We start from the raw sequence: 25,107 nt of genomic DNA, 5'->3' as shown, positions 1-25,107 counted from the left end.
ACTCCCTCACATTACCCTGCTATTACTCCACGATCACACTAATATTTGAAAGACGTTCTCAAAAGTCTACCTTGTGTCTCGCCCATGGCCCCAGTGACCAAAATCCTAACGGACCTGGTGTTTCACCAATGGTTTAGCGCTAGTCCTCCATAGGACCCCTGAACATTACCGACTCCTGCCTCTCTGGCTTTTGGAGGGCTAAAAACCTTGCCATTTCTTAAACCTCCCTTACTCAAGTTCCAAAATGCATCTGGAGGTGTTCACCTCTGAAAATGGCCAAATAAGACACAGCCCCTCTTCTTTTGGTCTTGATAGGTTTCCCTCAGATACAGTTACCACCTCCATCCCCATGTATTCGGGAGAGGGTCTTTAGCTTGTCCTTTTCTGAAGCCATATTACCAGACATTACATTTTTAAATACGGCTCTTCCATCTCCATTCGTCTACCAGAAGCAGGCTACATGATAACGAGGCCTCACTAAGTTACATACCATCAAGCCTAAAATTCGGTTACTTTTCTGGTGCGGCCAGACTGAAGGTGCTATTCTCCACATTTTGGTGAAGCCCTTCTGGAAAGAGGCTCGGAGAATAACGTTGGCTTTTAGAATGAACCCCATCCCATTCTCTCCGACCTTTTTCTCATTGTGTCACATAGTCATCCCCATGACCATGACCCCATATGTTCCTGTATACCAGCGCTTCAGGCGTCCCCGTCTCTCAAGCCATGGCTCCTGAAGGTGGAGACTCCATGGAGGAGATTAGAGTCCTTTCTGGCCTTAGAACCCTAAATCCTGCTTGCTACCCTTGAACTTGCCAGACTGGCCCCTTAAAATTTGACAGGGAAAGACCTGCTGCAAGCATTTCTCATGTAAAATGACGAACGCCATGACAAAATCCCAAGAGACCTCATTATAGTCAATAGGGTTTGTCAGACTCTGTTGTGGTCCCTCATGATGTTGATCCCACCACGGACGTTATATTAGTGTTTCCGTTAAGGCTCATTCAGACGTCAGGGATTTTTCTCTTACGTAAAAATGGTCTGATTTTCCTCAGTTTTTTAGGATCAGATTTTCATCAGTGTTTGATCAGTTTGTAATAGGGGGTCCACAAAAATACAAGACATGTGAACAGCCCCATAGACTATATCCCCATAGTCATGAGTTCTATCTGTGAAAACCACGGGTACAAATCGCACTTAGAAAACTAACTGAGCCCTTACTATAATGGATCATAAAAACAGAGCTGCGAGCACAGATGTGAACATAGCCAAAGCTCGATACTACACATTCAGTTTTTGCTTATACTATTTTACCGCACAGAGCCAAGTATAAAGGCTGCATTTCCCAGAATAAAAGTCACGGCGGCAGGCAGCATGCTTCGTACAGACGCAGAGCTGAAAGATTTCAGCTCAGGGGAAAACAGAATTGTGCATGCAGCTCTGGGAGAAAATCAGGCATCTGAACATGGCAGATTTTACTTCTCACTTCGCTAGAGACCCCCTGTGTATCTTAGGTCTTACATAAGGCATAGGTAGCACTGGCATCAATGTTGGTACAGCCTACAATACCGCTGATGTAGTGACTATCGAAATGAGCGATACGTTGTTAGGCCTAGGATGTGTGACGGGTGACATTTCCTGCAGGCACATTACTTTTTGGGCTAGCTTCTATAGACATCTATGAGATTTCTTATCGCCTGCATTACTTTTTTCATCCTTGTGGTACTAGAAAAGATCGATATGTCTTTTCTAGGGGTTCTCCCTGCTTGTTAGAAGGGTTTGTTCTTAATATGCTGATCAAAAAGTGTTTGTTCCCTGCAGCAATCTGCAGCACCATCACAACGAAAGTGAACCACAATCGCCATGTAAACCAATGGGTTGTCTGTGCAAAACAGGATAGACAGGTCCTCCAAAGAGAGGATGATCTCAAATAAAGGTTTTCTAAACTGGACGATCCCTTTGTAGTTTAACCATGCTAAATGGGTAAAACTCCAAAGTGCTCGCTATTAAATATCCTCACCGCTCGCTATTAAATATCCTCACCACTCGCAGCTGCTATTTACAATCTATTAGTGGTGTCCAGTCTCTTAGGCAAGGAGCACAGCACTTACAAGCTCATTGCTATACCGCTTGCAAGCAGAGCTATGCAGCTGTTCAGATCGCTGGATATGGGAGGCTTCAGTCCCCCTGCGCTTCTCTGATGCTGCCTCAGGTCGCAGCATAGGAGAGAGGAAGGTTTGGACCAGCAGGACAACAATCGTCTGAACTGTCAATCAGGAGCACACCGCCCCCAGGCAAGCAGGAACCCGAGAGGCAACATCATGAGACCTCCACTCTAACTACTCACACATAGCTATACTTTTCATGTTTTTGCCTCGACCCTGATGAAATCCATCTTGGCATTTCTGAAGACTGGTACATGGTGGCCAGATCTCCAATGCTCCCAATCATTGACATGTTGTGCTGTTGTAAAATCCTACAATTGTGTCCCTTTAATTGATCCCTGCACCATATTGAATAGCACTAAAAATACCACAGCTGTTGGGAGATCAAAATTCTCAAGTCCGACAGCCGTCCAGGACACACCTTCTCCAATTATTTCACAACTACGTCATCAGCATCTTTCGTAATAACAGCACAAATAAGCAGCCCAACATCCCACTGTCTGCCCTCAGTAAAGAGGGCCGCCAAATCACACAGCACAAGGACTGTGCTCCTTGCAGATTATCCCAGGTCCTCCCTGTGACATTATCAAGCACAGTTACACATGTAGGCAAGCGCTGCAAGTAACACAACCCAAATCTTAATGAACGAGTGCTTAAATCGTTTTACTCATCCAATTCTGCACACTTCAATTAACAAACACAGCAGAAGTTGCATTATAATTAATCATTAGAAATCAGCATCAATAATTTTGTTTTCAGCATCAGCTCATAGACATCAATCACAATGACTGATGGGAGCTGACGGGAGGATGTCCACAGAGAGAAAACTCAAAGAACCTTCTTACAGCTCTTTAACATCTTAACCCCTTCCTGACAGGGCCAATTTCAGTTTTTTGCCAATTTTCTTCCCTTCTTCCATGCCCGTAATATTTTTACTTTTACATCAGCAACACCATATGGAGCAGACCCAGGCATAGTGCAGTCCATGGGCCAAATCTGGCCTTCAGGTCATTCCAGTCCAGGAAGAAAGAGCTGAAATTACTAGGCGGCCAGCCTCCCGACTTCACCGCTATCTGCATCCTCAGGATGCAAGTAGAGGTGAATATAATGGTGAATGAGGGAGCGGCCGACTCTTTCTTCCACCATTCAGTTTGTGCTCGAGACAGCAGACGCGGTGGTGATGTCACTACATCGTGTCTGCTGTGCACACAGCAAAGACTGGAGTACAACGTCGGGAGAATGGGAGCAAGGGGAACGTGTGTGTGTTTTTTGGGGGTTTTTTTGTGTGTGATGTATGTCTGTATATAGAGAGGCAGCGTGAGGGCTTATACTGTATATAGGGAGGTTGTGTGAAGGCTCATACTGTATATGGGGGTTCACACTGCACATAGGGGGACTGTGGGTTCATACTGTACATAGGGGGACTGTGAGGTCTCACATTGTATATACGGGGTGTCAACATACTTAATTATGTTTAATATTAAGTGATACAATTATTTTATATCACAATTAATTTTAATTAATGACAATATCAATATAGAGCAGAATTAAATTTCAACCTATTGGTTCGGTCCTCACAACAGTAATGGCCCCTCAAGAAAATGAATGCCCCCCCCCCCCAATCCTCCCCAGTATGGAGGATTATTTTTCACCGGACGAGAAAGACACCATTCACATTACTATACAAGGCTAGGTTGACATTAATACAGAGCAGTACGCCAAGCACTACTTAGGGGTTTCCATCGGAATCCGCGTAAACCTTTATTCCGACAGAGCCGTTCACTTGAATGCAGCCCATGGAGTGGACTGTCTGACATCCGTTTTCTTCAGGCATGCAAAAAAACGTTGTTAAATGGATGCCAAACAGTGCCCAAAATCATTCCACTGGCCATATTTACCGTGCACAGCATAAATGAGTACACCCCCCTTGAAAAGTACGATTTTAATCAATATATCACGGAATACAAGAACAATTTCCAAAAATTTGACAAGGCTGAGATTCATAGAACATTTTTTTAGCTCATAACTTAAATATAAGGTTAATAATGTATTCAAAATATTTGGTACATGACTTTGGCAGAAAATCTCCAGGCTGGACATTGACATGAGATTTAGACCGGACGTTAGAAGCACAATAGGTTACCTATCATCATTGGGGTCAATATACAGGAGAAGTGATCAGCCACCAGGACTAGAAACCTTTTGTAGCCTCCTAAACTATCACATAGTAATGCTTCCTCCTCTGGTGACAAGGGAAATCTAAGAATACAGTACAATATGACAGCGAGCTGAAGAAAGCCGCGAGAACAAGTCCTCAGTGACAGGAGGCCCCCACAGGCGACCCTCATTACAGTGACCCAGCTGTACATGTACTGACAGACAGGAGCCCCCTTCCTGATGAAGGACAGCGCCAGGGAACCAATGCTCAATTCAATGTTCAAGTGATATTCAGAGAGGGGTCTTTGAGGGGCACATATGGATTCCCATTATTGTAATTTTATACCCACGGGATTTAATATTTTAATAATGAGTAAGTCAGCATCTTTGGGATCAGCTTACTGCTATTTACTTTGAATCAGTTTTGGCTGTCCGAAACATCATTTTTAGTGTTTGCAACATTATTATAAAACGGTGATGAGCAACTCCAGCTTAGCTGCATTGTCTTTAGGGGGGGGTCAATGGTAATCGGAAATCTACCTCCAGTCTTATAAGAGACTGCTCTATCCCTCCATCATGGTCGCCCTTACAGGCGAACTACAGGGTGGGCCATTTCTATGGATACACCTAAATTAAATGGGAATGGTTGGTGATATCAACTTCCTGTTTGTGGCACATTAGTATATGAGAGGGGGAAAACTTTTCCAGATGGGTGGTAACCATGGCGGCCATTTTGAAGCTGGACATTTTGGATCCAACTTTATTTTTTTCAATGGGAAGAGGGTCATGTGACACATCAAACTTATTGAGAATTTCGGAAGAAAAACAATGGTGTGCTTGGTTTTAACGTAACTTTATTCTTTCATGACTTATTTACAAGTTTATGACCACTTATAAAATGTGTTCAAAGTGCTGCCCATTGTGTTGGATTGTCAATGCAACCCTCTTCTCCCACTCCTGACACACTGATAGCAACACCGCAAAAGAAATGCTAGCACAGGCTTCCAGTATCTGTTGTTTCAGATGCTGAACATCTCGTATCTTCACAGCATAGACAAATTGCCTTCAGATGACCCCAAAGATAAAAGTCTAAGGGGGTCGGATCGGGAGACCTTGGTGGCCATTCAATTGGCCCACGACGACCAATCCACTTTCCAGGAAACTGTTCATGTAGCAGTGCTCGGACCTGACACCCATAATGTGGTGGTGCACCATCTTGGTGGAAAAACTCAGGGAACGTCTTCAGTACATAAAGAGGGCAACACATCATCCTGTAGCAATTTCAGATATCCAGTGGCATTGAGGTTTCCATTGATGAAGAATGGCCCCACTATCTTTGTCCCCCATATACCACACCATACCATCAATTTGTGTGTTCCAACAGTCTTGGAGGGATCTATCCACTGGGGGTTAGTGTCAGACCAATAGCGCTGGTTTTGTTTGTTAACTTCACCATTCACAGAAAAGTTTGCCTTATCACTGAACATAATGTTCTGTGTAAACTGAGGGTCCTGTTCCAATTTTTGTTTTGCCCATTCTGCAAATTCAGTGCGCCGATCTGGGTCATCCTCTCTGAGATGCTGCAGCAGCTGGATTTTGTAAGGGAGTCATTTGTGAGTAGCTAATATCCGCCGAAGGGATGTTCGACTGATGCCACTCTCCAGTGACATGCGGCGAGTGCTACACTGTGGGCTATTGCTGAATGAAGCTAGGACAGCCACTGATGTTTCTTCATTAGTGACAGTTTTCTTGAGTCCACATTTTGGCAAATCCAACAATGAACCTGTTTCACAAAATTTGGCAAGCAGTTTGCTAACTGTAGCATGGGAGATGGGTGGTCTCGTAGGGTGTCTTGCATTGAAATCTGCTGCAATGACCCGGGTACTGCGTTCACCAGACATCAACACAATTTCTATCCGCTCCTCACGTGTTAACCTCTGCGACAAGTCAATGGCTGTAAACAAAGAGAAACTTGTAAATAACTATTGAAAGAATAAAGTTCTTATGAAATTCTCAATAAGTTTGATGTGTCACATGACCCTCTTCCCATTGAAAAAAATAAAGTTGGATCCAAAATGGCCGACTTCAAAATGGCTGCTATGGTCACCATCCATCTGGAAAAGTTTTCCCCCTTCCATATACTAATGTGCCACAAACAGAAAGTTGATATCACCAACCATTCCCATTTTATTTAGGTGTATCCATATAAATGGTCCACCCTGTAGTTTTGAAGGAAGCACAGATCCCACCAAGAAATCAGTGTAGTCTTTACCTTCATAGATATTGTCTGAATCAGTTGAGCCTTTAGGCCCCTCCTGGACATCCTTCTTACCACTCAAAGGAGCGAATACAAGATCTCACCAAGGAATTGGTGTAGTCTTCTCCTTCGAATACTTGCAGCTCCATTCTGCACTGAGCCTTTTGGATCCCCCCATTCACATTGCAATTCCAGTGCAAAGGACCCACCTTCCTCTCCCTTATTGGGGGGGGGCTTCTTTGGAGGTCTACCCCAAGTTTTGACTTCAAAAACTCTGCCAGACACTGCACCAAAAACTGCAGTGTGTAACTCCAGCCTACTAAAGGAAAATATATACCGTACTCTAATTCTTTGACTGAGAATAGTAAGAAAAATGGATGGGGGTTTGTGGAGTTTATCCTATTTTGAGCATATTTATTCCTACTATGGACCCCGCCCCCCCACCACCACCAAAAAAAAAAATCTAGACTATAGAAAAAAAAAACAAAAAACTGTAACTTGTTTAAAACAAATAGAAAAAAATCCTGTATGGGAATATCATTACCGGCAGGCATAAAGTGAAGTAAAAAAAAAAAAAAAAAAAAAAAAAAACATTATCCCAAAAATAATACGCCAAGTACATAAAGCTAGGAATCAAATAATTTTACAACAGGGTATAGGGAGGAAAAAAAAGGAAAATTAGCAACAAATTAGTTAACATTATTTCGCTCCTTTTTATAATTCTTTATTAGTTCATGAAAGATCCATATGAAACAATCTTACAGAATCCCTAAACTGCGGCATCTCATGTATCAAACTAAAGTATAAAACCAGGAAAGATTTCGCCCCGCGCTTTATTAAGCTGGTAGTGGTGGGATTACAGCAGCAGCTGCTACTTCTATGTTTATGACGCGGCAAGTTTGATCCTTGGAAGAAACACTTTGAAATATCCATGAAACGAGCTCGATAATAAACACGATGGACCAGCTGAGGGGGGAAAATAAAACATAAGTCCGAGCAGAGGATCGGGTATGGGGGAGGGAGAGAAATGCTGCGGCGCTATGAATATAGATTGGAATATTTGGATATATAGGAATCCGTCTATTAATGGCCTGTTTTAAATGGGGGTTTTCTATCCGCTTTGAAAATAAATAAGAACACCAAAATAGCCTATCTAGTCACTCACTCAAGTGACTGTAATTTTGTTTTGCTGGGGTGTATGTATGAGCCGGAAGTCTCTTTTACAATGTAAGTCTATGGGGCCTCGTTCTGACGCTCTATACACCGTAAAAGGCACTGCTGGGTCACCCACAAAACCCCAGTGGGATCCAGTGGATCTGAATTGCAGACATACGAGTGAGAAGAGGATTAGAGCTGCGCTGGAAACTGGAGAAGACAGCGATCGGTGAGTATATTACCGCACTTACACTACGTTACATGCACATTTACACAGGTTTAGGGCATGAAAAATTTCATGTGAGCGCTTCGATAAACAATGCAAATCCCAACGTCAAAAATCTGACACCGTTTCTTGTTTACAGCTCCTATGCAGACCTTGTGTGGTGTGACCCTATGGACAGGCGTTACTGCACTTCTTCTGACCCTTGTAATTGCTCTCCTACAATCAGTAAAGGAGAGGGCCGATAGAGAGGAGTGATACCCGACTGTGACGATAGACAGGTCTGCAGAGGTACTGAGGACAGCAGTAGGACATGATTACTTTGTGAAGTTACTTCAATTCTTTCCATGTACAAGCTCTTGAACTATTAAAAAATAAAAAGTTTCTTAAGGCTATGTTCACATGGAGTGTTGTTTGCTTTGCAGATTAAAAGCTGCTTTTTACAAGGCCAACAAAATCTATGAGATTTCAGAAATCTCATGCACGCGCATGCTTTTTTTCCTAAGTAAATTTGAGAACAGTGAACCTGACAGGTGATACATGCTGCCCAAACCGTGGGCCTGTACCAGCCTCTGCGCTGCAGCGTTTCAGAAAAAAAACATTTTTAATAGCTGCCGGGGACCGAGCCGCGCTGTGCACTAGTTGCACAGGCGGCTTCTCCTGCTCGCTGACAGGTTCGCTTTAAATCTGAAGTCTGTTAATTTTTGAAGCAGTTTTGGTGAATAAAACCACTGCACAGTGGCTCAGTGGTTAGCACTGTTGCTTTGCAGCGCTGGGGTCCTGGGTTCAAATCCCACCAAGGACAACATCTACAAGGAGTTTGTATGGTATCCCCGTGTTTGCGTGGGTTTCCTCCTGGTTCTCCGGTTTCCTCCCACACTCCAAAGACATTCTGATAGGGAATTTAGATTGTGAGCCCCGATGGGGACAGTGACGATGTCTGTAAAGCGCTGTGGAATATGTTAGCACTATATAAAAGTGAGTAAAATAAATAAAATCTATTAAAACATGTACTGTAGACAATGCACACATGTGGTCTACACTCAAAAAACAGGGCTGAGGAGTCGGAGCCCATTTTGGTGGAGTCGGTATAAAATGGACTGACTCCTAAAATATAAAATAAATTGGGTACAGTAGTTCAATGCAGTTTGTGGGGAATATTTTTTCCTAAGAATCTGGGAAAGTTATGAAATGTCCTATAAATGTCTGTCCTATTCCTGATCTAAGGGTCTAGACTTTTAGCTGAGATGAATCTGTGCTACAGGAAATGTATCACTTAAACATGAGCCGTGTATGAGGGAGTCGGAGTCAGGGAAATTGAGGAGTCGGAGGTTTGGCTTACCGACTCCACAGCCCCGCCAAAAACGTTGCAAAACGGTTGCTTTGAAAGCAACCTTTTATTGCCAAGAAAGCAGGTTTTGACAACAGTAAAAACACAGCAAAAACGCTGCGTGTGAACATAGCCTAAATAGTAGCAAAACACATTCACACATGCTGTCATTCAGCAGGAGATATTACCCCAAAGTATAAGTGCACACGTTGAGTATTTGCTGTAGACATTTCTGCATCAAAAATGCGTTCCCTCCCACCCCCATGCATTGGACTGTGTTAACAATGCTACAAAAGCGCTGAAAGAATTGACATGCTGCAGAATTGAAGAAACGTTTTGAAGGTTCAAAGCCATTACTAAGAACTGTACATATTTCTAGGTGCAAAACGCGTAGGCTTTTTGCAGGATGTCCTGTTTTCAAACTTGGTTTTTTTTTAACTTTTTAATGAATCTACAAAGCTCTTTTTTTTTTTTTTTTTTTTTTTTTTTTTCTTACTTGGAAAATTTGGAGATTGGGTGTTGGACAAGGTTGCAGTTTATTCACAAGGAAAAGAAAAGCAGCACATGCACAAGATTTCAGAAATCTCATTCACTTTGCTGGGAATGTAAATGGTTTCCTTTTGTAATGCAAAGTGTGAACAAACCCTTGCAGTTATAACTATGAATACTGAGGCTATAAGAAGACAAATGGAGCAAAATGTTTAGTGAAACCCAATAGAAAAAAATGTTTATCAGCCAAAACTTCATGCATTTAAGAGATAAAAATAAAAGAAAAAGCCCCTAAAAAAGGGTCCATATCCTGGAATTATCCAGCTAAAGGAAGTTGTAGTTACATGTGTGAAAATTCTGTCTCAGCCAATGAACAGTATAGACAGGGAATGGGGTTGATCAGCTATTTAAATAGCCAGCCAGCCCCCTTCACATAAATCTCTGGTCCCATGCAGACATAGGTTTAGAAGCCAAAACTAAATATGGTGCCTGCATGCAAAACCTGTATAGGCAAAAAACTACAAGAACAGTTTTACCGTACAACAGTGTTGCCCAACCTGTGGCTCTCCAGCTGTTGGTAAACTGGGCACATTGCCGGGAGTCCATTTCAATTAATAGTCGCTCCACCACACGCCCTAATGAAGAGTGGCTCTCTTCTCCTCTCACAAAAATGAAAATAGGATTTTTTGTTTAATGCGGGTCCTACAGGGATCTACAAAGGTCTAGTAGGTGGACAAGGCCGCATGATGCGTGACGCGTGCCTAAGGTCACGTGACTTCTGGGACACCGATTTGAGCGCCGAAATCCACCCGCTGCCACCACTGATTTAAAGTACTAAATAAACAGGTAATGACCCACATTTTCGTATAACCCCCTTTGGAAGAAGCAAATCGCGCGTCAGGGCGGGGCCACTAATACCAAATAACAGGTCGTACCCTCTGTTGTGCATCATTTCAGCCTCTTTATTTATTCTATCTGGCACTTTGCCATATACACCCTATAGAAATAGGTCTTCATTACTGCTGCTACTTTGCACATCTGCTACCTTGCAGCTTTTTGCATACGTGATATTTTCTGCACTGTTGGCACTTCATTTTTATAGTATCCGTGATTTTGTTTATTATCCACTTTCTGGAGTTATTTTATTTATAGTGAGGCTTGTATATGTAGGGATAATGCATTATAGATATTGAGTATATATACAGTACAGACCAAAAGTTTGGACACACCTTCTCATTTAAAGATTTTTCTGTATTTTCATGACTATGAAAATTGTACATTCACACTGAAGGCATCAAAACTATGAATTAACACATGTGGAATTATATACTTAACAAAAAAGTGTGAAACAACTGAAAATATGTCTTATATTCTAGGTTCTTCATAGTAGCCACCTTTTGCTTTGATGACTGCTTTGCACACTCTTGGCATTCTTTTGATGAGCTTCAAGAGGTAGTCACCGGAAATGGTCTTCCAACAATCTTGAAGGAGTTCCCAGAGATGCTTAGCACTTGTTGGCCCTTTTGCCTTCACTCTGCGGTCCAGCTCACCCCAAACCATCTCCATTGGGTTCAGGTCTGGTGACTGTGGAGGCCAGGTCATCTGGCGTAGCACCCCATCACTCTCCTTCTTGGTCAAATAGCCCTTACACAGCCTGGAGGTGTTTGGGGTCATTGTCCTGTTGAAAAATAAATGATGGTCCAACTAAACACAAACCGGATGGAATAGCATGATGCTGCAAGATGCTGTGGTAGCCATGCTGGTTCAGTATGCCTTCAATTTTGAATAAATCCCCGACAGTGTCACCAGCAAAGCACCCCCACACCATCACACCTCCTCCTCCATGCTTCACGGTGGGAACCAGGCATGTAGAGTCCATCCGTTCACCTTTTCTGCGTCGCACAAAGACACGGTGGTTGGAACCAAAGATCTCAAGTTTGGACTCATCAGAGCAAAGCACAGATTTCCACTGGTCTAATGTCCATTCCTTGTGTTCTTTAGCCCAAACAAGTCTCTTCTGCTTGTTGCCTGTCCTGGCGTCACTATCTTCACTGTCACGTGGTCCCTGCGGCGCGCCCCGGGTTTCAGCTGGCCTCTTCCGGGTGCGCGCCGCGTCGGCTACGTGACTGGATCTTCAGGAACCACTGGGGTATATAGAGTGACCAGTGCCACCTCCAACAAATACTCTCTGCCCTTGAGAAAGCGGCGTGGGCCGCGAAACGTACGTTGGGCATTCCTGTCTTCACTCCCATGTTCCCCTTGTGATCAGTGGTGCTTCATAGGTAGGTTACTAGGTTACCTCTCCTTATGCCATCTCTAGTTTTTTGATATGTGGGTCTGTATGAACTATAGGCGATGACCCCTAATACTCATTGTGATTATCATTGTTACTTCTGATGTGGCTGTAGGGGAGGGTGGATCTTTCTAAGTAATATTTTGGGGCACCTATGGCATGCATTGTGACCCCAGCCTGTTACCCTGATGCTGGTTGGTTTACAATTTAAGACTAACAGTATGGCCTGTATGGGCATTGTGCAATTGTGTTGCCTCTCAGTACCATGAATTTATTAATTTCCTACCGTGATGTAATACACCATCCGGCACTATCTCCTTGTATGTAATCTATACATACTGTGTGTTATATATAATAAAACATTGTTATTTGTATGCAAGAAAATTTTGCTGTGTTGTACTCCCCTTTTTTCAATAAGTCTTTTTGCTCAGCTTGCATGTGGATGACATTCTGTTTACTCCACAGGGTACTGCCTACTCCCCTTGTTTTCATTAATTGTTATTTATGGCAAACCTTTGTTGTTATTTAATCTGTATATCTGTGTTCTTCACAGTTTCAGCCAATATTACTATGGACTTCAGAGCACGTGACAGTACGTGGCTCTCTTTACTTGATGACGCTTTATAGGACTGTGGTGAGGTTGAGTCCGGGGGAGACAGATGTACAGGAAGCTGCTACTAAGATTAAGGAGCTTCTGAGGAAGCGTACCAAGGTCTGGTGGAACCATGCGTTCCTTGAAAAATATCTACAGAAGGGGCTCATTCCAAGGGGTCTTCGAGTGCAAGTGTTTCCCTCTTTCCCAATTTCTGATGAATCATTTAAGAGCCGTTGGGAGGAGCTATCTGACGCTTGCTCAAAAGGTTTTTTAACCCTGCTAAGAGATATGAATGTTGCCTCTCTACAGGAAATTGAATCCGAGAATGAGGGTCCCCAAATAATTCTTAAAAATGGACTGTCCAATGAGTCACTTAAAAAAATGAATGAGGATATTGATGTTTAATTACAAAAGTGGGCCCATGATATTCAAGCTAATAAAGCAAAGAAATTTCAGAGATATCTGGGATAAGCAGAACCAACGAGTTTATAGATGAGGGGCCAATCTGACCGTTCTTGATCTAAATATCGTAATGTGTTGAACTCCAGATCAAGATCCAGGTCGGCACAATCTAGTATATCCCAAGAGGAGGTCCATCCTATTATTTCACAGGGCCCTCGTTTGACAACACCTACTGTCCTCAGTAAAATGCAGACCAGACAGGCTAACAAGACTAAAGGTCCAACGATGGTGGGCCCTGCTGTCTCCTCCCAGTGAGGGCTCCAGGTAATCAACTTGTCCTCCCACATATTGACCAAAGCACAGGTCGAGATCCTGGGGAGGGGGCTGTCTTTCTCTCCCACTAATGCCTTCAATTCTTTTTCAGCGATAAAGGATTTACATCAATTTTCCCGCAAACTTCTTTTGAAAAAACTGCACCACAAGGGTTCTGCTAATCCGGGTACTGTGGTGGCTGAGGAGGAGGCCTTGAGATGTCTGGAGGAACTATCGGATGAACAAAACAGCCTTCCGTCAGGTGGGTTCCCTCAATCAATTATGCACAGATCTACGAGGCCCCCCCCCCTTGTCCCTTTGTCCAGCGGTGGATAGTTTTACTAGACTTGTCACTGAGGATTTTATGAAGTTATCGACGAAACGTAAATTTGACAATGTGACACAGAGAACGCCAGGCGTTACAACAACTATAATCAATCAGTGACGTTATTAAGGCGGCGGACAAGGGGGGGTAATATCGTGATCTGGCCTAGCCAGAAATAAGAACGTGAGGTATTCCGGCAATTGAGGGACCCACATACATATACCAAGCTAACGTACTGTCCCTTGGCCTCCTTCTCACTACAACTTCAGGGCATTTTGATGCGGGCCTTTGAGGATGCAATTATACCTAAGAAGGTTTTGGAGGGATTGACTGTTGCCTTCCCCAGGATCCCGACCTTCTATCTGTTACCAAAAATCCACAAGGACCCCGTTGACCCACCGAGACGTCCGATCGTGTCCGGCATTGGGGGTCTGTGCGAACCCGTATGCAAGTTCATCGACCACTAATTGAAACCAATGGTGGCAACTTTGCCGTCATATGTGAAGGACACGACGGACGTCCTTACCAGGGTCGACAGGGTCTTTGTGGATGAAGGAACTCTCCTCGTTACTGCTGACGTAGAGAGCCTATATACCAGCATCGACCATACAGATGGTCTAAATGCGGTCCACCTTTTCCTGGGGGCCTCCAACTTGGATAGCCCCATGTGTGAGCTCATCCTGGAGCTGCTGGAGTTTGTCCTGACCCACAACTTTTTTGTCTTTAAGGATTTTTTCTACCTTCAAAAGCGGGGCACGGCCATGGGGGCGGCCTGCGCACCCTCCTATGCCAATCTCTTCCTTGGGCAGTGGGATAGAGATTTTTGGAGGGGAGGGTGTGCCGCCGCCAGCCATGTGCTGTGCTGGCTTAGATACACTGACGACATTTTGTTTTTGTGGCGGGGCTAGGCCCAGCAGCCCGGGGAGTTCATGGACTCTCTCGGCGTGAATCGGTATAATATAAGGTTGACATATGTCTTTGATACCAAAAGAGTGGACTTCCTGGACATCTCCCTTAATGTTGACATCAAATGGAGTATTCAGACAGATGTTTTCAGGAAACCCACTGCAGTCAACTCTGATTCACGCCGAATCTGCCCACAGTCCAGCAACCATTGGGGCTGTCCCGGTTGGACAGCTCCTGAGGATGAGGCAGATCTGCTCTACAGAACAAAATTTTGAACGTCAGGCACAAGAGCTGAAATACCGTTTTACACAGCATGGTTACAGTCAGATGTATTAAAAGGGGATATAGCAGGGCAAGGAGGACCCCTCGCATTTCTCTTCTCCATCCTAAGAAACCCTCAGCAAAGGGGGAGGAGATGATTCGCTTTATCTCAACCTATAACCACGAATGGCCTAACATGAGAACTATTCTAAATAAACATTGGGACACTTTGATGACGGAGCTCTCCCTGAGGGGATGCCTCAGGGACTTTCCATCCATGACACCCAGGAGATGCCGCAGCCTCGGAGACATTCTTGTTAACAGCCACTATGTACCACCGATACCGCGCCCTTTTGGATCAAGGGGCCCGAATTCGGGCAGTTTTAAGTGTGGACACTGCGTGGCTTGCCCCAATGTCCTTCGATGCACCAGCTTCTGTTCCGCAGATGGTAATAGATCATTCGATATTAGACATCATAAATCATGCGGCACGACGGGTGTCATCTAATAAGCTACCTGCAGTTGCACTCTAATTTATGTCGGTCTGACTTCCAGAGAACTGCGGGTACGCATACGTGAGCACGTAAGAGACATTGGGGCAGCCAGCTCAGTTGAGAATCTAACACTACTTAAGACTGTCCCACGCCATTTTAGGACTAAACATAACTGTAACCCTCGCTCCTTTATGGTGCGTAGTATTGATGTGATACATATGGGGATTCGGGGGGGGGGGGGGGGGTAACATTAAAAAAGTGCTCGCCCAGAGGGTGGCACAATGGATTATGCGATTGGGCACAATGACACCCAATGGCCTCAATGATTCCCTGAGTTTTTCCTCTTTCTTATGACCTTAGCAGCTGACCCTGTACACCTTTATTTTTAACATCTTTCTTTTGATGGAAGTGAGGGAGGTGTTCCCAAGTGGGATTTGTATTTTATGTGATTTTAATTCTGTGCTCTGTATCTTATTGTTCTTTTTTTCTTTTCTCCTTTATCAGAGTATATCTATGTACCCCAGATTAAAATCTTTCATGACCCTTGCCCATTATGGATAATGGTGGAATTTGGATGTCTATACCGGATTGGAGGTTGCTATGGGACATGGGCTTACAAGACAAGATGACGTGCCTTAGATATATATGTCTTTATATGTGCCAGATTTATTTGATTGTTTCTTATACCTTAATCATCTTGTCATTTTCTTTCCTTGATATTATGCCCCCCCCTCCTCAGATTCTTTTAACCTCTGTCTCCTTTCATTCATATTCAACACCCCATTGGATAGGGCTGTTTGTTACTGCTTGATTTCACCTGCTGTGGGCCCAGGTACGCTGTGTGCGTGCGTGCGTGCGTGCGTGCGGTGGGGACGCGGCGTGCGAGCGCCCGGCCATCTCTTGGCCACCCTGCGCATGTGTGGGATCTCATTCCTGCGCACACACGGTGGGCGGTTTGACGACTGGGGCGCGTGCACGGCGTGCTCTCACCGCCGTGCGCATGCGCCAATACTGGCGTCACTATCTTCACTGTCACGTGGTCCCTGCGGCGCGCCCCGGGTTTCAGCTGGCCACTTCCGGGTGCGCGCCGCGTCAGCTACGTGACTGGATCTTCAGGCGCCACTGGGGTATATAAGCATAATACCTACGCAGCGGGAGAATAAATCACATATCCCATTCATGGGGAAAAGGAGGGGATTTTACCATATCATTGTGTATATAAACCTATAGAAAGAATGGTGCACCCCAAAAATGCAACTCAAATACTAAAAAATAGATTAAAAAATATATATTTTATTTAGATCATATTAAAAGCCAAGATCACTACAAAACATAAAAGAGATCGGTGGGTATAAGGTGAGAAATACATGAAAAAGATCACAGGAGGGCATAGAAACGATATGGGCAATTCATAAAGGTCCTTAGGCTGATAGGTGCCCAAAGGGCAGTATTAATACTTTGATTGTGCAGTATGTATAAATATATATGTGCGCTCACTACTTAACATGAGTCAGGCTTACCCATATATGTCCAGCTGTGATCGCGCCCTGACGCGCGTTTCGCGTAGTGGGCTTCCTCGGAGGTCGGTGTGGTATGTATGGGATCTCATATCTATTTATACCCCCATCCTCAATTGAGATGAACGTGACAGCCATCGGTAACGGCGCACGCGCAGCGGAATCCCGGCATCCACACATCACTTCCGGCCATCGCGATGACGGTGCGGGTCAGGAAAGAGTTTCCTGTGGCGTCGCATCGTATGGATGCCTTCAATGATGGTGGTACTGCAGGGACTCACCACGCGTGCGCACACCCAAATGGCCATTTTCCTTTTGGGCAAAACGAAGGGAAAAATTCACCAATCTCTCATCTTAAACCATTTTCTAATTAAAGGATTGCGGAGAATGTTGGGACCAGGGAACCCAGAGAGGAGCAAAGAAAAGCAACAAAGAGGACAGTCACAGTCCGCATGGGAACAGGTAATTCACATTAAAAGGGATGTCACTCTGATGTGACCAGTGCCACCTCCAACAAATACTCTCTGCCCTTGAGAAAGCAGCGTGGGCCGCGAAACGTACGTTGGGCATTCCTGTCTTCACTCCCATGTTCCCCTTGTGACCAGTGGTGCTTCATAGGTAGGTTACTAGGTTACCTCTCCTTATGCCACCTCTAGTTTTTTGCTTTGTGGGTCTGTATGAACTATAGGCGATGACCCCTAATACTCATTGTGATTATCATTGTTACTTCTGATGTGGCTGTAGGGGAGGGTGGATCTTTCTAAGTAATATTTTGGGGCACCTATGGCATGCATTGTGACCCCAGCCTGTTACCCTGATGCTGGTTGGTTTACAATTTAAGACTAACAGTATGGCCTGTATGGGCATTGTGCAATTGTGTTGCCTCTCAGTACCATGAATTTATTAATTTCCTACCGCGATGTAATACACCATCCGGCACTATCTCCTTGTATGTAATCTATCCATACTGTGTGTTTTTTCTAATAAAACATTGTTATTTGCATGCAAGAAAATGTTGCTGTGTTGTACTCCCCTTTTTTCAATAAGTCTTTTTTGCTCAGCTTGCATGTGGACGACATTCTGTTTACTCCACAGGGTACTGCCTACTCCCCTTGTTTTCATTAATTGTTATTTATGGAAAACCTTTGTTGTTATTTGTTGTCTGTCCTTAGCAGTGGTTTCCTAGCAGCTATTTTACCATGAAGGCCTGCTGCACAAAGTCTCCTCTTAACAGTTGTTGTAGAGATGTGTCTGCTGCTAGAACTCTGTGTGGCATTGACCTGGTCTCTAATCTGAGCTGCTGTTAACCTGCGATTTCTGAGGCTTGTGACTCGGATAAACTTATCCTCAGAAGCAGAGGTGACTCTTGGTCTTCCTTTCCTGGGGCGGTCCTCATGTGAGCCAGTTTCTTTGTAGCGCTTGATGGTTTTTGCAACTGCACTTGGGGACACTTTCAAAGTTTGCCCAATTTTTCGCACTGACTGACCTTCATTTCTTAAAGTAATGATGGCCACTCGTTTTTCTTTACTTAGCGGCTTTTTTTTTGCCATAATACAAATTCTGACAGTCTATTCAGTAGGACTATCAGCTGTGTATCCACCAGACTTCTCCATAACACAACTGATGGTTCCAACTCCATTTATAAGGCAAGAAATCCCACTTATTAAACCTGACAGGGCACACCTGTGAAGTGAAAACCATTTCCGGTGACTACCTCTTGAAGCTCATCAAGAGAATGTCAAGAGTGTGCAAAGCAGTCATCAAAGCAAAAAGTGGCTACTTTGAAGAACCTAGAATATAAGACATATTTTCAGTTGTTTCACACTTTTTTTGTTAAGTATATCATTCCACATGTGTTAATTCATAGTTTTGATGCCTTCAGTGTGAATGTACAATTTTCATAGTCATGAAAATACAGAAAAATCTTCAAATGAGGTGTGTCCAAACTTTTGGTCTATACCTCATATTGTCACTTGGGAGAACCTGTGATCTATGTAGGTAATAAATGATATGCTAGATGAAATATTTGCTATACTGTATGTAGATACTGTTATAATTCTTTAGATATTTATATATTTATTTCTAGCACATTTGCACTTTGTGTCAGTAGGCTCTTTCTATACCCTTCTGTAGATATACTCATCATCACTCATACAATAATTTGTTTGGGTACTGCCTGGTTTGGTGTTTTCTGCTTATTCCCCCTTTTAGGTTTACTTTTTTTTTGTTAAATTATTAAATAAAGATTGTGATATATTTATTATGGCTTTAGACTTCTGGATTCTTGTAGGTATAACTTTATTGACGTGCCATTTGACTCAGAGCCAATATATAAGTTGAATTTAGGTGCCTGAGACCTCAGGATGATGGGCTCAGACATGGAGCATGGTGAGCAAAAAGTCACACATGCTGCAGAAACAAAACTGTTCCGGTGAATGGAACGGATTTCAACATAGCCTTAAAGCTGGGTCTGCACAGTGACTCTGGCCACAACACAGGTCTCATGGCTGAAGCTCGTTGTGCCGCTACTACATCACAGTGTGATATAGGTGAATGGAGTCGCATTGCAACCTCTAGGGTAGCGTAACTAGTTAGTTGTAAAACTTTGTATTTTCTGCACTTTGCTTTTCGCTTACATGGTACCCCGGGGCGGCCCTGTTCACCTGCTTTATGTTGTGAGGCAACAGCAGAACATTGCAATGTTTGGCCACGTGACCAAAGTCACAGTCTGGCCCCAGTCTAATGTGGTATCCCAGCCTCACTAAGTGGTGGCGTAACGCCACAAAGTGCCATCACTTAGAGGGTTATTCTGGCTTGGCTCACTTCACTATCACGAGGTGAGTGGTGCCAGTGAAATCACGAGATCTACCAATCACAAACACGTCTATTCAGGCACCAGTAGACGCGGCATCACCGTTCTCACTCATTTACGTAGCAGAATAACCCCCAAATGATTACCACAGGTCTGATCTCTGGGACCCCCACCAATCCTGAGAAAGAAGGTGCTGCACTTTCACAGTTTTTCATCTGAACAAGGGCATTCATGGCTACTCGCCCTAGAGCAAATCTACCTAAGCAAATGTGGAAGGCTGCAGTTCCCTGTACATATGGCTGGCCAGGAGCGCTGCTTTGCAGGAAAAAAATGGTGACGAGCACGAAGTCCTGAATCATCACTGCAGAGGAGACCCCAGAGATACAGCCTTAGAAGTCATTAATAGGGCGGTCTCGTGCCAATTATTTCCACCTCGGAAGGAAAGAAGCACTAACGTGCTGGCAGATACCAAATAGTGGATTTATGATACCTGCCAATCGTACTTGTGCACTGGCACGCATCTGCCAACGTGATGTCATCAGTGGCTCTCACCTACAATACAGCAGTGAGTGCCGGCTGACAAGTGATCCTTTGTTGGGTGAAGAGAATGGGGCATCAGACTGCGCTGCTCGCCTGTCAGAATAATGTACAAGAGGAATTCAAGTTGATGTAATGATGAAATAGACTTTATTTCTACGCGTTTCGTGGCGATTACACCACTTCCTCAGGACAGTCTATATCATATAGAGGAAGTGGTGTGATTGACATGAAACGCGTAGAAATAAAGTCTATTTCATCATTACATCGACTTGGATTCCTCTGGTAATTTATTCTGACAGGCGAGCAGTGCAGTCTGATGCCCCATTCTCTTCACCCAACAAAGGATCATTGCTTCGGGGTTTGCAACAGCCGCCAATGCTAAGTACAGTGGTTGTGTCTTACACAACCCTAATAGGTGAGTGAATTTGAATTATCTCTCACAAATATTCCTTTTATCTCGGATAAGACCCTATGTGCGCTTTATATTCCTTCTAGTTACCTTGGCTGACAAGTGATGGCATACCTCAGCAATACTCCATCACTCACTGACATAGGGGGACCCCTTTAGCATCACCATATACATTAAATAGTTTGAAAAACTATTGACTGAGCGACCATCTGTAAATTGCCATCTCACAAACGCAGTCATATAGATTTTAGTCCATTACAGTCTTTCAAACCAGCTATGCATGTTCAGGGACGCCGATCAGATCACTAGAGTCCATGTGAGACTGAAGGTCCTATCAGTGGGACCACCCAGCAATTGGACATGTGTATAGGTGATAAATCTCATTTGTGTTAAAACCTTCTACCAGCTGCCTCCTTTTCTTACAAATTAAGAGACATTAAAGGGGTTGTCCAGTCAAATCAACTTATTACCTATCCATAGGATTAGACGGTGTCCGACAGCTGAGACCCCCACCAATCTGCAGATCGGGGAATTTTTATCCCCGTTACAAAAAAGAGCGGCAGGTCGGATGCTTGTTCCATTTTGTAACAGGGATAAAAGCTGTATGGAGCTGGCGGAAATATTAGAACGCAGCGCAGAAATGATGGAGCCAAGCAAGTGCACTGCCACTCCTTCCTAACTGGGATAGAAGTGCACTGTTCCTCCAGCAGGCTGGACACCAACCAACCAACAAGTTCTCACCTATCCTCTGGATAGGTGACAACTTGTTTGATTTGGACAACCAAGGGGTTTGTTTCACACTTTGATGAGAAAGGTCATGGATATCAGATTGAAGGAGGCATGACATCCCTCACCTCCATTAATCAGCTGTTTGATGTCAGATGTACAGTGTACAGATGGGGACAGTGCGGCTCCACTAAATGTGTAGTGGTCGCTACAAATCTGTGGGATCCACATCCGTCCTCAGGTAGAGGTGATAGCAGCTCAGAGGTGAGGGTCCCAGGTGCCCCCCAAGCAGGATAAAATCATCAATACAAAAGTAGTGCACAGCCTCTATAATAGTGGGGGGCAGATGAAGAGGAATCCATCCTTCCAGGATCAGATTACACAGTAGTTATTTGTAGTCTGTAACCATGGAAACACAAGTCAGCAAAGGATTTTTTTTTTTTTTACATTTATTCTAGATGCATCGGATCAATAAAAAAATTGTTTGCAAAAAATACAAAACAAAAAAAAAAAAAAAAGAGGTAAAATGTAGAGCAGATGTAGGGCGAATACATGTCTTACTGGCAGAAATCAGAGTGCAGAGGCTGTCATGTGACATTTCTGCTGCCTCTCATTGGTGGCTGTGCCGATATAGTACCTACTTAATTATTATAGAGGCAGTCCATCTTTGGGGGTAATTTTTATTTCCTCAAATGCATGTAGTTGGGGTTAAAAAATCATGTTTGCATTGAAAATGTTGCGCCCTTTGCTTAGTTTCCCTGCACATTCATTCACAGTAGAGTCTGTGGTCATAAACCGGCTGAAAGGGGCTCAAAAAAACACAGAGTTACAAACTCACTGATGGAGTCTCAGTTAGCTCATTCTGCAGACAGGATAGACAGAGCAGTACAGCAGCTATAAAAGGCCAAATATTCAATAAAAACCAATTGCAACAAATGTTAGCTCCAAATACAGGGAATAAAGTAAGAAAACTCTCCCCAAAGATAGAGATTATACAGGCCGCACTGACTAATAAGGGAGGCCATGCTGAGACCTGTAGTCCCAGCACAGAGTCTGAGGCTCACGGCCACTCACCTGTGCGCACACCCGCATCACTCCGGGGCTCCGGTGTCCGCTCCTCACCAGCTGCAGCCCGGCGTACACGGCTCCGGCACCGAGCAGGCCCACTCCCGCCATACGAGTCACTCTCGGGGTTATCCGTATCCCAGGGCCCCCGAGGGCCACCAATTTACGAGCAAAACCAGGGAATCCAGTTCTCCACGCCGCCATCTTCCCGGCAGTGTCAGCTGTCACTGGGCGCTTGCTCTCGCGCGAAGCAGTCAGCTGATGTGTGACGTCACGAGGAGGTGGGGGGACGCTGCCTGCTCACCTGCTGAGCCCCAGTCACTCACCTGCCGGCGCCGGAGCGGAGACTGCTGCACTGCTCCTCCGGGTCACTCTGTGGTGTGAACTGTGCAGTGTGCGGACTGCTATACATAAGTGCTGCACAGCACAGAGCACACCGGGATAAAGCAGCGAGGAGCATCCCTCTAAGTAGTGACCGCTACTGCAGTGCCCCATATACATGCGGGGTGTATGGCTGTATTATACAGGGCCCATATGGAGCCATAAAACAGAGCATACCGGGATAAAGTAGTGAGGAGAATCCCTCTAAGTCAGGGAAGTCAAACACAGAGGGCCAAAGGTAAAAACTTGGACAAAGTTGTGGGCGGCGGGCCAATATACAGTATAATGAGCCCCACATAGTCCTCCATACAGAATAATGGGCCCCACATAGCCCTCCATACAGAATAATGGGCCCCATATAGTCCTCCATACAGAATAATGGGCCCCACATAGCCCTCCATGCAGAATAATGAGCCCCGCATAGCCCTCCATACAGAATAATGAGCCCCACATAGCCCTCCATACAGAATAATGGGCCCAACATAGTCCTCCATACAGAATAATGGGCCCCGCATAGTCCTCCATACAGAATAATGAGCCCCGCATAGCCCTCCATACAGAATAATGGGCCCAACATAGTCCTCCATACAGAATAATGGGCCCCACATAGTCCTCCATAGAGAATAATAGCCCCACATAGTCCTCCATACAGTATAATGGGCCCCACATAGTCCTCCATACAGTTTAATGGGTCCCACATAGTCCCCCATACAGAATAATGGGCCCCGCATAGTCCTCCATACAGAATAATGGGCCCCGCATAGTCCTCCATACAGAATAATGGGCCCCACATAGTCCTCCATTCAGAATAATGGGCCCTACATAGTCCTCCATACAGAATAATGGGCCCCACATAGTCCTCCATACAGAATAATGGACCCTGCATAGGCCTCCATACAGAATAATGGGCCCAACATAGTGCTCCATACAGAATAATGGGCCCCACATAGTCCTCCATACAGAATAATGGGCCCCACATAGCCCTCCATGCAGAATAATGAGCCCCGCATAGCCCTCCATACAGAATAATGAGCCCTGCATAGCCCTCCATACAGAATAATGGGCCCAACATAGTCCTCCATACAGAATAATGGGCCCCACATAGTCCTCCATACAGAATAATGGGCCCAACATAGTCCTCCATACAGAATAAAGGGCCCCACATAGTCCTCCATACAGAATAATGGGTCCCACATAGTCCTCCATACAGAATAAAGGGCCCCACATAGTCCTCCATACAGAATAATAGGCCCCACATAGTCCTCCATACAGAATAATGGGTCCCACATAGTCCCCCATACAGAATAATGAGCCCCGCATAGCCCTCCATACAGAATAATGAGCCCCACATAGCCCTCCATACAGAATAATGGGCCCAACATAGTCCTCCATACAGAATAATGGGCCCCGCATAGTCCTCCATACAGAATAATGAGCCCCGCATAGCCCTCTATACAGAATAATGGGCCCAACATAGTCCTCCATACAGAATAATGGGCCCCACATAGTCCTCCATAGAGAATAATAGCCCCACATAGTCCTCCATACAGTATAATGGGCCCCACATAGTCCTCCATACAGTTTAATGGGTCCCACATAGTCCCCCATACAGAATAATGGGCCCCGCATAGTCCTCCATACAGAATAATGGGCCCCGCATAGTCCTCCATACAGAATAATGGGCCCCACATAGTCCTCCATTCAGAATAATGGGCCCTACATAGTCCTCCATACAGAATAATGGGCCCCACATAGTCCTCCATACAGAATAATGGACCCTGCATAGGCCTCCATACAGAATAATGGGCCCAACATAGTGCTCCATACAGAATAATGGGCCCCACATAGTCCTCCATACAGAATAATGGGCCCCACATAGCCCTCCATGCAGAATAATGAGCCCCGCATAGCCCTCCATACAGAATAATGAGCCCTGCATAGCCCTCCATACAGAATAATGGGCCCAACATAGTCCTCCATACAGAATAATGGGCCCCACATAGTCCTCCATACAGAATAATGGGCCCAACATAGTCCTCCATACAGAATAAAGGGCCCCACATAGTCCTCCATACAGAATAATGGGTCCCACATAGTCCTCCATACAGAATAAAGGGCCCCACATAGTCCTCCATACAGAATAATAGGCCCCACATAGTCCTCCATACAGAATAATGGGTCCCACATAGTCCCCCATACAGAATAATGGGCCCCACATAGTCCTCCATACAGAATAATGGGCCCAACATAGTCCTCCATACAGAATAAAGGGCCCCACATAGTCCTCCATACAGAA

At 44.6% G+C, this 25,107-nt stretch overlaps 1 protein-coding gene across 1 annotated transcript in view; it reads right to left on the bottom strand.

Moving 5' to 3' along the window:
- Positions 1 to 22,688, bottom strand: part of MICU2 (mitochondrial calcium uptake 2) — a 312,841-nt gene extending 290,153 nt beyond the window's left edge. The window contains exon 1 of the mRNA XM_073662237.1: positions 22,440 to 22,688. Coding sequence (XP_073518338.1) covers positions 22,440 to 22,634 — 195 coding nt within the window. The 5' untranslated portion in view covers positions 22,635 to 22,688. The remainder of the gene's footprint in view (positions 1 to 22,439) is intronic.
- Positions 22,689 to 25,107: the final 2,419 nt, after the last annotated feature.

This window comes from Phyllobates terribilis, unplaced genomic scaffold, assembly GCF_046119375.1.
Source record: "Phyllobates terribilis strain yellow unplaced genomic scaffold, ASM4611937v1 Scaffold_2__4_contigs__length_985480577, whole genome shotgun sequence".
Classification (NCBI taxonomy): Eukaryota; Metazoa; Chordata; class Amphibia; order Anura; family Dendrobatidae; genus Phyllobates; species Phyllobates terribilis.
This window is presented reverse-complemented; position numbering and strand designations above follow the sequence as displayed.